We start from the raw sequence: 17672 nt of genomic DNA, 5'->3' as shown, positions 1-17672 counted from the left end.
AAGTGGTGCTGGGAAAACTGGACAGCGACATGCAGAAGAATGAACCTGGACCACTTTCTTATACCATACACAAAAATAAATTCAAAATGGATGAAAGATCTCAATGTAAGACAGGAAGCCATCAAAATCCTCTAGGAGAAAGCAGGCAAAAACCTCTTTGATCTTGCCCGCAGCAACTTCTTACTCAACACGTCTCTGGAGGCAGGGAAACAAAAGCAAAAATGAACTATTGGGACCTCATCAAAATAAAAAGTTTCTACACAGCAAAGGAAACAATCAGCAAAACTAAAAGGCAACCAACAAAATGGGAGAAGATATTTGCAAACGACATATCAGATAAAGGGTTAGTATCCAAAATCTATAAAGAACTTACCAAACTCAACACCCAAAAAACAAATAATCCCATGAAGTAATGGGCAAAAGACATGAATAGACACTTCTCCAAAGAAGACATCCAGATGGCCAACCGACACATGAAAAAATGCTCAGCATCACTCATCATCAGGGAAATACAAATCAACACCACAATGAGATACCACCTCACACCTGTCAGAATGGCTCACATTAACAACTCAGGCAACAACAGATGTTGACGAGGATGCAGAGAAAGAGGATCTCTTTTGCACTGTTGGTGGGAATGCAAACTGGTGCGGCCACTCTGGAAAACAGTATGGAGGTTCCTCAAAAAACTAAAAGTAGAACTACCCTACGGCCCAGCAATTGTACTACTAGGCATTTATCCAAGGAACACAGGTGTGCTGTTTCAAAGGGACACATGCATCCCCATGTTTATAGCAGCACTATCAACAATAGCCAAAGGAAGGAAAGAGCCCAAATGACCATCGACTGATGAATAGATAAAGAAGATGTGGTATGTATAGACAATGGAGTCTTACTCAGCAATCAAAAAGAATGAAATCTTGCCTTTTGCAACTACGTGGATGGAACTAGAGGGTATTATGCTAAGCGAAATTAGTCAGAGAAAGACAAATATCATAAGGCTTCACTCACATGAGGACTTTAAGATACAAAACAGATGAACATAAGGGAAGGGAAGCAAAAATAATATAAAAACAGGGAGGGGGACAAAACATAAGAGACTCTTAAATATGGAGAACAAACAGAGGGTTACTGGAGGGGTTTTGGGAGGGGGGATGGGCTAAATGGGTAAGGGGCCCTAAGGAATCTACTCCTGAAATCATTGTTACACTATATGCTAACTAATTTGGATGTAAATTTAAAAAAAAAAGAATTCTAATTTAGTATTGGGTTGTTGGCTTTTATTTATCAAAGGTTGCTGTGAGATACACACAAATAAAATCTCTTTTTTTTAATGCTACCTATCAAGGACATTGTCTATTTTATTATTCAGTGTTCTTTGGTTTCCATGGAACAAAATCCCTTTCAGATTTCAGAGCTGGATAAAAGGTTTTCTTTTCTATGAACTGCTGTGCTTTCTTTATTAGACTAGTGTTCATCAAATTTGGCTAATTATCAAAATTGCCTGGGGAAATTTTTAAAAATACATGCATCCCAGACCCCATGTAAAACCCATTCATGAGATACTCCAGGTAAGAGAGAATCCATGTAAGACTAAACATTAACCATGTTTCAAAACTATACGTGAGATGATGTCTAGATAATTCACCATGCTCACTTTTTGCCTTGGCTTCCTGGAAACTAGTCTTAAAGCAATTTTTCTTAAAATTCAGTTCTTTAATATAATTATTCTCCTTTTCTTTCCCTCATTTTATTACTTGTCTGGTTCAGTATTTTTTAATGAGTTTCAACTTCAGAGGAAATAACTTGTAATAATACTATCCTTTGGACCAGCACATTCCTTGCAAGGGCATTTTAGCCTAAAATAAATCACTTATTGGGATTATAGAGTAAAAGAATCTGGTGGGCTTAAAAGTTTCATCATTCAGATTTTATGGAAGCTTCATAGGAAATTACTGTTTGAAAGGCACTCTGAAAATCATTGTTATTAAAATGCCGTATACATAATTAACTTTCTGATCCCTTTTCAATCTCTTTGCTAAGGGTACTCCCCAGACTAAATACATTGTTTCTTTCTTTTTATTCACCACCTCAAAGATCGAATCCATTTTAGTGGTGTCAACCATTACCATCATGCTGAACAATTTCCAGATGTATGCTTGAACTTGAATCATTCACTAAAGCCCCAGGCCTAAATCCTTTGCTAACTGCAGAAACTCTTCATTTGGCTGTCTCCCAAAGACCACACATCAATGTGCAATTTTACATTCCTGATTACTGCCCTCTTCCAATTCGCCCTTTAGGTAAATAGCATCACCATTTTTTCCACATCCCCAGCTGAATTAGTCCTTGGTTACTCATTTCTTTTAATCCCCCTCCACTTAGCAGGGCAATATTTATGCCCTAATTTGAGGATGTGGATGTAATCTGAAGACCAAAGAAAATGCCAGTGATTATGAGTGATCTCAGAAGGAGTGATAAATTGCCTAGGAAATAAAACTGCCCTGTTTCACAGGGACAAAACTTAACATTTGTCTTAGACAGTCTCAGGGATAGACCCCTTTCTGTTTTCCCCAGTCTGGTATTCCTGCCCCAAATTAAAGTAAACTACTGATTTCTCTGTATTCATTCAATTCCTGTTCTCATTCATCGTGGTGCTGGCGGTGGTGGTTAACGGTAATGGTTTAGCAATAGTATTTGTCCAACCAATTTCTCATCTGAAGAAAAGGAATGGTAACAGTACCTAACTCAATAAGTTGTTATGAGTATTAAATATCCGTAGTGTTCAGCATAATGCTTGGTATCCAATAAATATCAGTTGCTATTATTTTTGTTGTTGTTATTATTGACAGAATATAGTCACATAGTCCTTATGATTATTTCACTTTGATTTATACCAATTAAACTCCACAAAACACCAAATTTGCTCTCTGGTAAAATCTTACATAAGATTATGAGATTTTATAAGATAGAATTCACATTCTTCATCTTGGGAGTTAAAATGTAATAGTTGTAAAACCTTAAACAAGTCATTTTGCTGAGCCTCTGTTTCCTCATTTGAAATAGGAATAACATTACGTTCTAGGTTGACATGAGGTAAAAATTAATATTATCAACAGCACTTGGGAGGCTGCAAGAAACTATACACATTTTAGTTGTTTTCATTGGTGCTGTAAGCTTTGTCTTAGAGGCACTGAGCCCTATACCATTTTTGATGGCTCCAAGATATCAACTCAGTTCAATCAGTCACAAATTCCCTGAGGCACAAGACCTAATGTTAAAAGCAGTTTAAGAAAGCATTTTGCACAGAAAGATGGGTTCATTATTTCATCCTCCTCAGATGAAAGTGATCTACTGGATGGCCTCCCGGGCAGATGTAATTGCCCAATTATTTTATGAAGCATCTCCCAAATGTGACAACCTCCCCAGGAACTGCTTACCTACTACCATTTTCCTGTCTGTTCCTGAGAACTAGGACCCTCTTGAAAGCACAACAAATTCAAACTAAGACCTCCTTGTCTATCTGTGTCTGCTGAGATTGTTTCCGAAATCCTTACTACACACGTCGCCACTGTCCTCGACCGTTGCCTCAAATACGAGTCACCCCACCCTCTGTTACACTCATTCACTCATGCTCATGCTGCTGTTGGATTTTTCTCCCCTGATCCAACCACTTCCTGCTGTTCCTCCACCTCCAGAACCTTTACACCATGTTCTCTGAAGCACCTGTGGTGGTTCATGTTATTTGCCCAACACCCCTTCTTCCACACCCTCCAGTAACAAACTCACTTACCCTACCCACAGGGAAAAGTGGGTGACCACAATGGGCCATAAAAATGGACCCAGGAATGATCATGCTACCAAGCCAGATTAGTCTGGGTCTTTCCTTGGGATTATTCTGATAGATCTTCCAAGAAACCATGTTCTATGCCATATAAATAAAGTCCATTTATAACAGGGAAAAATGAAGCCAAGCTGAAACAGAAGACAGAAAAAAAGGAGATATGTTGAGAGTCCCGATAAGGTCAAATGCCTGGTTCTAGATTCTAAGATCCACAACGGCACTCTAGCTCCCTAAGCTTTTTTTGTTTTCTTTTTTCTTTTTCAATCTGTTAACTTTCAGCCCACTATGTCCTCTTTTCAGTCACTTGCAACTAGAAGACTTATGACTAATACAATCCATTCCATTATAAATAAAATCCCCTACATCCTCGACTGTTCCACCAAACATTCTCTTCACCACTTGCTTTGGCTCTATCACAGCCCTCCCCTCAACCCACCAATCTCCTTCGGCCCTCTTGAGTGGGACTGACCATCTCCTTCCTCTCCAAACCGCTACAGTGCCACCCTGGGAGAAACAAAAACAGAAACAAAAACCCTGCTCCTTCAGCCATCTTTCTTTCCACTCTTACTGCCATTTGTCCCCCTCCCCCTATTCATTCATTCCGAAGAAGAATCTCGCTCCCAGTCTTCCTTACACTGCCTCTCCTGATCTCACCACTCAAGTGGGGGAACCTCTACTCACAGGTCTACGACTGCCTTGTCCCTACTGACCTTTCCTCCTTCCTTTCGGGGTGAAAACTGGCATCCCCTCCTTTGTAAAGTTACTCCTCTATCTATGCTCTGTCTACCACAGAGACCTCAGTCCGTTGATGCCACCTGTTCCCGTTTCCCCAGTGTCTTCAACTCTCCCTCTCATCCCTCCTCCTAGTCATCCGCACAGGCACAACTGTCAGTCACATCATTCGAAAGCCTGCACACAATCTACCTTGGCTCCCTTATTCCTCCGTAGTTGCAGACCCTGCTTTCTCTTCCTCTTCAAAGTGAAACTTCTTGGAAGTATTTACTCTCTCGTTTCCAAGTCTTCCCTAGGCATTCACCGCTCTCTGAAACTGATCTCTCTTCTACCAGAGAAGCTTTGACTCCGGGCCCTTGATGTGTTAAATAAAGTAAGATGAAACAAAGTTAAATCAGTTAAATAGGTCAAAGGGGACAAAGCCCACCTTGGGCCCCTTAAGCCTCTAGAGTCATAATCCCATGACCTGGGCCGACTCGTGTCCTAGCCCTGGAGGAACACAGGAGTGGTCTAGGTGGGTCACAGACTCTAACTGTTACCAGCCGGCTCTCCCTCAATGGTCAGACCCACCTCCGGGCGTGCTGTGTCACCTCCTTCCAGTCTGCCTTACTAGTAACGGTGCAGCCTTATAAATTTGGTTTACAGTTGCCATAGCAGTAAAATTTATACTCAAGGAAATTATATAATTTCCAACTATGAATGGAACGAATTTGCTTCCTCATAGAAATACAATTTATTCCTTACAATATGAGTGCAATTATATGCTTTAACAACTTACCACATATGATGTAACAATGGCATGTAAACAGATCAATGACCTGCTTTTATTTTTTTTATTTTAATTTTTTTTTATTTTATTTTTTTTAACGTTTATTTATTTTTGAGACAGAAAGAGACAGAGCATGAACGGGGGAGGGTCAGAGAGAGAGAGGGAGACACAGAATCCGAAACAGGCTCCAGGCTCTGAGCAGTCAGCACAGAGCCCGACACGGGGGCTCGAACTCACAGACAGTGAGATCGTGACCTGAGCCGAAGTCGGATGCTTAACCGACTGAGCCACCCAGGCGCCCCATGACCTACTTTAAAAAAAAAAAAAAAAAAAAAGTGAGGCACCTGCGTGGCTCAGTCAGTTACGCATATGACTTGATTTTGGCTCAGGTCATGATCCCGAGGTTTGTGAGATGGAGTCCCGCATTGGACTCTGTGCTTGGGATTCTCTCCTTCTCTCTCGGCCCGTCTATCTCAAAACAAATAAATAAACTTTAAAAAAATGTGCCGTGTTTCTATGAGGGCAGGAACTATAGTCGGGAATGGATTAGGTTGACAATCACTGTTCTCTGGAAGTTCAACATCTTCCTGGTAAGTGAAGCTCCTGGAGGCGTACTTACATGAAACAAGAACGGGCTTGGCAAACAGATTACTAGTCCTGTGACTTTGGGCAAATTACTTAGCCTCTCTGAGCCTCAGTTTCCCCATTTTTAAAATTAAAATGATAACACCTAGGGCACCTGGGTGGCTCAGTCGGTTAAGCATCCCACTTCAGCTCAGGTCATGATCTCATGGTTCGTGGGTTCGAGCCCCGCACCGGGACGTCTGCTATCAGCGAAGAGCCCACTTCAGATCTTCTGTCCTCCTCTCTTTCTGCCCCTCCCCCACTCGTGCTCACTCACGCTCTCCCTCTCAAAAATAAACAATAAAATTTTTTTTTAAATTTTTTTCAACGTTTTTATTTATTTTTGGGACAGAGAGAGACAGAGCCTGAACGGGGGAGGGGCAGAGAGAGAGGGGGACACGGGATCGTAAACAGGCTCCAGGCTCCGAGCCATCAGCCCAGAGCCTGACGCGGGGCTCGAACTCCCGGACCGCGAGAACGTGACCTGGCTGAAGTCGGTTGCTTAACCGACTGCGCCACCCAGGCGCCCCAAAATTTTTTTAAATAAAATAAAATAACACCTATTTCGTAGGGTTTTTGTGAAGACTAAATGACATAACCCATGTGAAAGCAAAATGTCTGGAACACAGCAGGCATGCAACAAATAGTTCCTGTCCTCTCATCCTTCTGTCATATAGGAGGGGCCGAAATGCAACAGTCACATTTTCCTTCTCACTCAATCAGGCACTTTCTTGCATGTGACTCTCACGTCATCTCAGAAGTGTTTTTTCATCCCTGGGTAGGTCTCATACAGCCAGCTAGAGACAACCTCTTTGAGGGCAAAGATCATCTTTCTGTTTCTTTCCTATTTCTCAGAACGACAGCAACCCTATGCCAAACATTTTCCTGGGTAGACCCAAATCCACATAATCTGCCTTTAGTCCTTTTCTGCATCACTGAAAATATCCTGAGAATCCCAACAATTGAGGGCCCAAGGTACATTTGCCAAAAAATCACTTACCCAGAATGTGGTGACTGTACACACTTTGGTCAGCACTATGCTGGACACGCGATGGCCCCCACAGTGGGATACACCTGAGCAACCAACCTGCTTAAAAGAATCCTCCAGAGCCCCAAGGGCCTTAGTAAGACCACCTTCCCCGCTACCATAACCCACGCTTAGAGGACTTAGTGGCAGTCACCCCTCCTTATAATCTCCTTAATCCTAAAAGGGAAGTTAAAATTAGAGTAGATTCCCCACTTTCCCCTAAAAGACCACCAGGATAATTCTATCATGCATAAGAACACTTCCCACCTTGGTACTCTCCAGAAGCAAACCTCCAGCGTCACCCATCGTCACCATTGTCTCTTCCCCACATGACTCTGTTCATCCCCTTAGTGACTTAAACTAAAAGCCAACCCTCCCCCCACCAGCCCCTTAACCCTTCTACTTTATCCCCTAGGACCCCAGCTGTGTTACCTCCACACTTTCCACCACTTTCTTCACCGTCTTACGCAGAAACCTGGCCACAGCTCTAACTGAAAACTGAACACTGAAAACTGAAACCTGTTTTCCTTTGTGCCTCGTCGAAAGGTGGCTATTTTTTCCCTCCCGCACCTCACGTACCATAGAACTCAGGGGTGGAGTGGGTGTTTTGCATGATCCTTATGGCTGACGACAGTTTTTCTCCCTTGCCCAAAAGCCCCAACTCTTCTGGAAACCCATGCCCTCCAACTGTACCACCCACTATCCCCCTGTGGCAATCATCTGCTAAGCTCTCTGACTCCTCCTCGTTCATGTCAGCCGTTGGCAGCTGGCCCCTTCCCTGGCTCCCTTCTGATTCTACTCCTTCAGTCATTCTTGGTGACTGAACATCCATGCAAAGTGTGTGTCAAGCTCCCTAGCCTCCTGGTGCCTTGACTCCTCACTTCCAAAGCACTCCTCCTACCTCCACCTCCGCACCCTCTCCCTTCATCACGCCCTTACCGCCTCACGGCCAGTGAGTGCACAACACCTGAACTCACTCCCAGCATCCCACTCCCTGACTACTTCCTTTTGGGCCAACTAGTCCCACCCCAACTGTCTTCAACCCCATGGGTGCCTCCCATTCAGAGGTCTTAGCACTATTGGTCTGTCCTCTGCATCTGTCAGAAGACTGGCAAGGGACAGATGGCATGTTCAGAAGGGTTAAACTGCTGAGAGTTTAATGAAGGGCCTGTTCACAGAGGAGCGGGCAGGTAGAGGGAAGTAACAAGAGACAGGGAAGTTCCTGGGGATAAGGAATGTGGGAAGCCATGACCACAAACAGCCTGAAGAGGCCAAGGAGAGAATAAGCTAGCTCACTGAGCCCAGGGAGAGCTGGAACAGTGAGAGAAAGGCTACCTGACTGGGCAATGGCCACAGGAAACCACAGCCACTGCCAGAAACAGTAAGGCAAGGAGGAATCAGGGACCATAAATCCCCAGAGCTCTCCTCTGATTTTTGGCCAGTGCCTTCCCTCAGCCGAAGTCAACGAGGAGTCAGAGAGAGTGCAAGGGAGCCTCAGGGATGCAGTCTATAGAGGTATGCCTTTCACAGCAGAAGAGTGGATTGTAGGCTGGAGGGTGCTAGAGGGTCAGAGCACAACTATCCCTCACACCTTCACTTCATGAGCCCTGCCCTCATCTACACGCATCCTCAACATCCTTGCCCCACTGTCATACTGGCCTTGTAAGACCCAGCCTTCTCCACACCTATATCCAAGCGGGGGGTGTGGCTGGAGACAGTTGTGTGACTCTGCTTACAAGTGTCACTTTGAATTTACGTCTACAAGTCTCAAGAAGTTTCTGCGGTCTGGTTATGTTCCCCTAATCCACTCACCCTCCCAGTTTCACCCCATTCTCTCTTCATTGTACTATCCCCATTCCTGATGGTTTCATTTCGTATTTTACTGAGAAAACAGAAGCGATCAGAAGAAGACAACTTCATCTTGCCGTCGTCAACCTCTCCATAAACTCCACTCTCCCTCTAGTTACTGTGGGTATCCCAAGCCTGTTATTGTGGGCGCTGCATTTCCACACCATCATCTTTGGAGTGCGTGGAGGGAGCCCCCAGTCCCTGACACAGTAGTGGTGGAAGGCGCCCCCCCATTTCTGCCCAGCATGCTGGTGCTCCCCACTGGGGTGTCTGAAACCTCCTCAGACTATAACTTCATCTGAGGATCTTCCTGCCTGGTCCTCCTTCCTTCTGGTCTTAGGTGTCAGGCCTGAGATTTTTTTTTGCCAAAAAAAATCTCTTATGCTTCTAACTCTGTCGCGTCTGTTTCCTGGATAACCCAGACTGACGCAATCAGACAACCCCTGCCTTGCCATATCCAATGGTCATCTCAAGTCCTGTGGCTGCCCAGAGTATGATAGGTTTATGAAACTGAAAGACCAATGGAGGATTTTCCCATAAAAGAGTAAAAAATAACTAAATTTTTAAGGTTTGAAAGAGTCTATTTAAATTTAAAAACTCACTTTACTGGAACGATTAGTTTCCAAATGACCAAGAATATTCCTATCGCCCCCTGCACCAAGCAAGTCTCGAAAACACCCATCACACTGGTAAGTACTCATTTATCATCTTTTATTCCAGGTACAGGTTTCCCCTGTTATGGGAAAGTAGAGTGTTCCTTTGAAACCTTTTGTAAGCAGAAATGGCAGAGAGCAAAGAAACAATTATCATTAATGTATATGAAAAGGTTTTTAGCATTCTCAGACCCAAAAAATAATCTTTCTTGGGCTTTTCTGATACCCTAGGACCCGTCTTGCCAACAGATGTACAAAATAAATTGAGATAAAGCACAGATGCTCACAGCCGCAGTTTAAAGCAGCTTGATGCTGAGATGCCGAGTTCCCGGGGAAGGTCCAGGGGAAGGAGCTTGGCAGGGTCACTCTCGCAGCTTGGGATGCACACTGCCTCTGTAACCACTCACTGCAAAACAGATGCTGAACGCTATTTTTGCTTCGCGCCTTTTTGAGAAAATCCTCTTTTGGATTTCTTTTGGTCGTCAAAAACAAGTACTAACATTGGTCTTTCATAAAGGGAAGTGTTGTAACGTGAACTTTTGAAAAGCAGGGGACACCTGTACATGAGCTTCAGAAACAAATATTAAATCTGTCTTGTTCACAGTTATATCCCTAGTGCTCAATATTTGCTTAGTGCATTGCAAGTGCTATTTATTTATTTATTTATCTATCTATCTTGAAACTGTTCACTTCTGTTAACCTTATTTCCATTTTGTTTGCCTTTGTGGAGGGGCAGCTTAAGACCACTCCAGGGTTGTTCCTACCAACTCAGTGCCCGGAACAGTGGGAGCTGCACACCGGTCCGCACGGCAGGCTGAGAGCACCGGGCTTCAGGAGGGAACTGCTGAACAGGCACAGAGGGCGCCTGCTGCGCCTGCAGACCAGTCTGCGACTTCAGGTTGAGTAGCGGTGACCTCACTGGAGCTGGAGCAGTCCGTCCACCCTGAAATTCCTCCTTGCTCACAGCCTTTTCCTTTTCAACCTCTTCAGGTTCTCTGTAGAAGCAGAGATCAGGCGTGACCTCCCATGGGTGTTCACGGGAAATGGCGTCACTCACGTGCAGAACTTCCTGGACCAGCGACCACCACGTCAGACCCACTGAGCGAGCTCCCTTGTTGTTGCAAGGCGCGGCAATGTCCACACGGTGCAGAGGAGAGTTTGTGTTACACAGAGTGATGGCAGGGGGGTTACCAGAAGACGCCTCTGTGGGAGGGTGGTGGTCAGCCCTGGGATCCTAACCACCCCAAGTCTCGGCTCCCGGAAGGCTGCCTGGATCCGGTTAGTGAAGGTTCCAGGAGTGGAGTGGCCGGCAGTGGGACTGGCTCCAGTAGCAGCCGCAAACTTCAGCCCAGCTCGCTGGCCAGGATTCCTGGGTGATAGGACACTGACGGGAGCCGTCTTCAACGGCAACAATGGCACAAGCTGCCAGCAGAAGCTTCTCCCACGTTCTCTTCAGATGCCATCACATTTCCTTTTATAGATGTAGTTCCATCTGGAAGTCAAGGTTGGCGCCACCTAAGTGGGTTCCTGCTGCAAGGAATTTGAGGACACCCTCCTCCTCCTTCATTTACAGGACATCAAGGGCTCTGGACATTATGAAAGTTTCCTTTAACGACAGGAATGCAGAACAACACCATATGGACCCTTCCCTGGGTAGTGCGGAAAGGGCAAGTGCTCTTTATGTATCTTCAAAATCACTAAATTTGTAGAGCCATGATTTCCATTCACCTTTATATTTGTTTGTTGGGTAAACTATTTTAAGTTTTTGTCTAGGCCACGTGAAACCTTTTTCCTTTTCATTCACTCAGTAGACATGGAGCACTAAAACTTGGCAGCAAAGTGCCAAGTGATAGGAGATACGATGACGAAATGACTCCCATTTTCCGAGGAGCACTAGTCTACGCGACAGGCAGACTTACAATGAGAATACAGTACGGCAACGGCTAAAATAAAACGATGTACAAAATACGACTGAATTGTCAGAGACTTACACATAAAAGCCAAAACTATAAAGCTCTTAGAAAAAAAGACAGTAGTCAATCTGTGTCATCTTGCGTTAAGCAATGATTTCCATGGCCACAGAAAGCAAGTGATAGAAGAGAAGACAGATAAATTGGGCTTCATCAAAATTTAAACCTTTTGTGCTTCAAAGGACACCAGCGAGAAAACAGAAAGACAACAAACAGACTGGGAAAAAATATTTTCAAGTCACGTGTCTGATAAGGGACTCGTATCTAGAATACATTTTAAAAACTCATAACTCAATCAATTTTTTAAAAAATAACCCATTATAGAAACTAGCAAAAGACTTGAATAGACATTTCTCCAAAGATGGCTAGTAAGCACATGAAATGGCTACTGATAAACAGCATTAGTCAGTAGGGAAATGTACATCTAAGACACACCCACTGGGATAGATAAAATTAGAAGACAGAAAATAACAACTGCTGGGAAACGTGCACAGAAATTGGAACCCTCAGACGTTGCTGGTAGGATCGTAAGATCCCTTAAGTGGTACAGCCACTTTGGAAATCAGTCTGACAGTTTCTCAAAAAGTAAAACATAAAGTTGCCATATGACCAGCAATTCTACCGTTCCACTCCTAGGTATACAGCCCAAAAGAACTGAAAATAAGCATCCTTACAAAACTTATATACTAACGTTCACAGCAGCATCGCTCACAATAGCCAAAAAGTGGAAACAAACCAAATGCCTATGAACTGATAAATGGATAGAGAGGAGGTGATATATCCTTACAATGGATATTATTTTGCCCATAAAAAGGAATGAAATGCTGCTACATGCTACAACACGGATGAACCTCAAAAACCTCACTTATGGTGAGTGAAAGAAGCCAGTCACAAACGACCACAATTCTGTGTATATGAAATGTCAGAACAGGCAAATCTAGAGATGCAGAGAGATTAGTGGTTGCCAAGGGCTGCCAAGACTGCCTGGGAAAATGGAGAGTGAGTGGTAACGTGTATGGGATTTTTTTGGAGGATGACAAAAATGTCCTTAAGTTAGAATGTGATGATGTCGCACAACTTTGTTAATATACTCAACACCATCAAATTGTGCACTTGAGCTATATGATATAAATTATTAAAAACTTAAAATTTCAGCTTAAATTTTTTTAGTGTTTGTTTATTTTTGAGAGAGAGAAAGAGAGAGCACAAACAGGGGAAGGGCAGAGAGACAGAGGGAGACACAGAATCCGAAGCAGGCTCCAGGCTCTGAACTGTCAGCACAGAGCCCGACGCAGGGCTCGAACCCGTGAACTGTGACATCATGACCTGACCCGGTCGGACACTTAACCGACTGAGCCACCCGGGCGCCCCTAAAATTTCAACTTAAAATCTTAAAAATGTGTTTTAAAAAACACAATTGAATCGTAAGAGACAGAATGCCTAGATCAGTCATAGAAGTCAGTGAAGGTTTCAAAGAGATCACACATGAATGTGACTTGGAGAAACAGTGGGAGTGTGCTGGGTGTATGAAGGGGAAAGGAGAAAACATTTCAGGCAGAAGCAGCAGCAGGCACAAAGCCAGGGGAGAGCGCATGCTGTAGAGTGTATAGTGTGTGAAGTCAGTAATGCTTGAACTAAGAAATTGGAGTTTATTACGGCAGGGTTTGAGCCTGTCTGGGTAGGCAGGGGCCAAATCATGAAGAGCTATTTAGTCATGCTAGCTTTCCATGAAAGAACAGGAAAACCACCGAGAAATCTTGAGCCTGTTCAATGCACCATTCTAATGTAAAAATTGAAAGGTGATTTGGAGGTAAATGAAACTAGTAATCATTTGACCAGAAAGAAGAACATTCATAGCTAATGTGTATAGAGCCCTCATTCTCTACGAAGCACTTTCCTGGAATTATCTCATGTAATTGCATCTCATTTAATTACAATCATCTCCTCTTTATAGAAATGATATCGGCATGGCTTGATCCCTCAACTCTTTCAAGTCTTCAGGCAAATATAACTTCCCCACATTTCCCTTACTCCATTTGCTTTATTTTTTTGTCTAGGACCCTCATCTCAACTTAACGTATGTTTCACTTTTTAAATCCGGTTTAAAGATCCTCTCCACTCTCTAAAATGAAAATGCCCAAGAACAGGTTAATTTGTATTTCTCATTCAGTTCTGTATCTCCAGTGCCGAGCACATGGGCAAACGCTCAGTATTTTTTTCAATAAATGAATACACAAATGAGGAGATCGAGTCTCATAGAAATTAAGTAACTTGTCCATGGTCATTCAGGTCATAAGTGGCAGAATTCGGACTCAAAAAACCATCATCTTAAACCACTCAGTGATTCACCAGAGTTGTAATGTTGTAAGCAAGAAATAAGTCCCCTCCTCAGGCTGTGGCAGTGGTAAAGGTGCAAGGGGATAGAATTACCTGTGTCTGACAATAGTTTGGATGTGGAAGAATGCTGAAAGGTATCAGTCCAGGATGACTTCGGTTTCTAGATTTGGCAAATGGGTAAACAGTGGTGCAATTTAAAAGAAAAAGTACAAAGAAGTCTTGGTTTGAGAAGATAAAAGAGGAAGACCTATCTAGTCCAGAAACCTTCGCTACCATCTCTCTAGATTACTAAGAAATGCAAATAGGAATCAAGCAAGTAAACCCAAAGTGATGGTGATTGTTTTCAGTGAGAGACCCAATGGGGGCAGGGAGGATGGGTAGGTGGGGCTGAATAGGAATTGTTCCTTTTTTAAAACTCGTTCAAGCTTTCAACAGTTTTTTTTAAGTCACCAAGACAGTTCAAAATAACTCTGAAGTTAATTTTTAAAAGATGCTAAAACTGAAGGATGCACCTTACCCTTGTGTATGTAGTTAGGCTGTGGTCGTATTTAGATTATCTTGATGGCGTTTGCGGCTTTCAAGAAGTGACTATCTATATGGAGACAAGCACTGACACCCAAGCCCAGCGTGGGCAGGTGGGCGGGAAGGCATGCTTGCGACCCTGCACGCCACCGCACGTGGCCGCTCTCCGACCCGCCGCGGACTCAGCCTGTTAACTAGGCGCTGGAAGCTCGCGCCTCAAACGACTCCCAACCTCCGTCCGGCAGCGGAGCAGTGGGCGTGCCGCTCTGGTTCAGTACCCAGGCCCGGCCGTGGGCCGACGGCCTCCGGTCCCCAGGCGGCGCTGTGGGCTCGCAGGGGCGGCCCCGGCACGAGCGAGCGCCGTCTCCCCGGTGCGCATGCTCACCCCCGCTGTGGGCTTGCCTTTATTTTTTTTTTTTTTTTTTTTTTTTTTTTCGGGCGGCCCTGGCGGCTGCGTACTGGCTGTGGGATGGGAAGTGAAGCCCCAGCGAGTGGCAGCGGCGGGGCTGTGAGGAGCAGGCAGGGGGAGGCGGCGGCGGCAGCTAGTCGGTGAGCAGCTGGAAACAGCGGAGCCGGGGAGCACCTGCAGGCACGGGCGGTGGCTTCACCATGGCGATTCGCAAGAAGAGCACCAAGAGCCCCCCGGTCCTGAGCCACGAATTCATCCTGCAGAATCACGCGGACATCGTCTCCTGTGTGGCGATGGTCTTCCTGCTGGGGCTCATGTTCGAGGTGAGTCCGCCCCGCGCCCCAACCGCCCGCCCCGCCGCCCCCTCCCCGGGCTGCCAGCCTCGGGCCCCCGGCTCCCCCGCCCCTCGGCCCCTCGGCCCCTCGGCCCTGGACCGCGGGGGACGGGGCTGGGGGGGAGGTGCCGGCCCCCTGGACCCCGAGGTGCAGGCCTGCCCTGCCCTGCCCCGCGCGGGCCTGGGGATGCCGAGCCCCGGCAGGCCTGGCCACCGCCCGCAGGAGCTGGGGGCCACCGCGTCGCCCACTTAGCCTCCGCGCACACCCCGCCCCCGCCCCAGTCCCTGTCCCCGTCCCCTCCCGCCGGCCGCGCCGCGCAGTTCCTGGTTCCCGCGAAGGGTTACGTGGCAGCCGGCGAGGGGCCGGCGGGCGGCGGGGGCGGCCCCTGTGCCGCCGAGCTGGCTCCCGGGCGGGTGGGCGGGCTGGCTGGGGGATGGCCGGCCCTGGGCGCCGAGTGCGTCCGACCGGCGCGGGCTGGAGACCAGGGGAGGCCAGGCCTCGGGGGGGGGGGGGCCCTTGTAGGACCGAGTTCGGGATGAGCGGACAACAGCCGGAGCCAGGCGTCTGCTGCCTATTTGAAGGGCGGTGGCCGCGGGGCAGCGAGTGATCTCCACGAGTTCGGTACATTGAGGCACACCCGATTGTTTTCATTCTTCTCTCCCAAGCTGGTATTATTACCAGTCACTTACCGAACTTTTTGCCGTGACTCTTGCTTTTTTCTTAAAGAAACAAGATCTGATCCATAAATGTAGCTTCTGAACAGCCGTGCCAAGAAACCGAGTGATTTTCTTTTTGTTTCTTGAAGTATGAGAGAATGGAAATGTCAGGAGTGTGTAAATTCTCTTCCCACATGCCTAGTATTTTGATGACTTATTTAACAGCTGTTGAATAGGGGTAATAAACTTTGCAAGGTGAACGTGTATGTAACATCCTACGGTTTTCTTTCCCTCGCTCCTCAGTACACACGCCCATTCCTTACCTTCTTTTCCTTTAAAAATTTTCTATATAGCCGCTATGCCCCATCAGATATACTAATTATTTTACTTACGTATGGTTTGTCTCCCTCCTCCTGGAATATAACTTCGGTGAGGGCAGAAACTTTGAGGTTTTATTAGTCTGTTTCCAGTGCCTGGAATAGTACCTGGGATATAGTAGGTGCTTTAAAAATATTTGTTGAATGAGTGACATTAAGAATTCTTGAGAAAAACTAATAGAACGAGACTGCCAGTGACAGATGAATAAATTTTTTTTGTGTGTGAACAAGATGAATAAAATTTTTAAGTGGAGTCGATGTGGGTTTTATAAGTGTTATTAGGTAAGTTAACATTTTAGTTTACTTTTACTTCTCTTTTAATAGGCTTTTCTGGACCTAGATAGATTTTTTTGATTCCTGATAGTGTCATTTATTCCACCCAGTCCACTACTAAGGAGGTAGTAGGTATGGTGGAAGGAAAAGTTAGAAGGGAACTAACACAGGTCCCACGCTGTTCGGCTGGCCCTACGCTACTTACTTATTGGGTGACTCAAGTCTAAGCCTCAGTGTTTCTGGGTAAGGAAATAACAGCACCCGTGGCATTCTCACAGCCGCTGTTACAAGAATCAGATAATATGGTGTGAGAGCATCTGATGGTTGTGTAAAGTACTATATGAATGTATGATATTAAAAATGCAATTCTAAACACTTGTACTCACTTTCCGAATTTTGCATTTGTATGTATTTTCTGCCTTGATATTTGAAGTGATACTTTGGTATGTACAATTTTGTAAAAACAGTTGTGTAAAAGTTGCCATAACCCATCTCCACATGTTAAGAATTCCTGACTTTAAAAATATAATTTAAGAGTAATATTACCTGCAAGGTATAGTTGCATTGTTTTCAATGAAATGGAATATAAATCAGAAATCCCGACACTTGAAAATGGTATAACTTTGCTTTTATGTAAGAGATTTCACACACTTCTACCGTATTTTGAGGGGAGTTCACCACCTATACCTTGCCCCATGTCAATGATTTTTTTATATGGTGAGTGGATTTTTGACTCCATGTAATCTGTAAAATTTGTAAATCTGAAAAGACACAACAAAGACTTAAATAGAAGTTGAGGGAACATTAAAGTAATATACAGAAGAGGGGTGTTTGTGCAAATTGTACATGTTTCTTACCACACGTTAAAGTTTTAGAATTTGAATGCATGTTATCTACATATCAGAAAAACTTAATTAGGTTAGTTTTCCTACGTGACTTTTAAAATAATAGCTGCTGAATCTCAAATTAACTAACATTAACATAACTATAGAATTACAGTATTTGTGCTAGAATAATAGAGAAGTTGATGTTTTTGCTGTAGAACCTGCTAAGCCTTTTGTGTAAATATATTGAGGAAATGTCAGAGGATTTATGGTGAAATTGACAAAGTGATAACAGATACTGTATTACTAGCCAAAATGAAAAATCGATATAGATATACTGTAGAAGCATAGATGCTGTAGCTAAAGGGGTTCATGTTCAAGTTAGGGCTCTGCAGCCTGCTCACTGCGTGACCTAGGGCATATCATTTAACTTCTCAGAACTTGTTTCCTTTTCTGTAAAACGAGGCTCATT

At 44.7% G+C, this 17672-nt stretch overlaps 1 protein-coding gene and 1 pseudogene across 1 annotated transcript in view; one reads left to right on the top strand and one right to left on the bottom strand.

Annotated features, from left to right (window-relative positions):
* Nucleotides 1-9534: 9534 nt before the first annotated feature.
* LOC111558522 lies at nucleotides 9535-14705 on the bottom strand (annotated as a pseudogene).
* Nucleotides 14706-14789: 84 nt separating this feature from the next.
* TRAM1 (translocation associated membrane protein 1) overlaps nucleotides 14790-17672 on the top strand; it is a 32885-nt gene continuing 30002 nt past the window's right edge. The window contains exon 1 of the mRNA XM_023248676.2: nucleotides 14790-15058. Within this exon, the coding sequence (XP_023104444.1) occupies nucleotides 14936-15058 (123 nt within the window). The 5' untranslated portion in view covers nucleotides 14790-14935. The remainder of the gene's footprint in view (nucleotides 15059-17672) is intronic.

Source organism: Felis catus, chromosome F2, assembly GCF_018350175.1.
Source record: "Felis catus isolate Fca126 chromosome F2, F.catus_Fca126_mat1.0, whole genome shotgun sequence".
Lineage (NCBI taxonomy): Eukaryota > Metazoa > Chordata > Mammalia > Carnivora > Felidae > Felis > Felis catus.
This window is presented reverse-complemented; position numbering and strand designations above follow the sequence as displayed.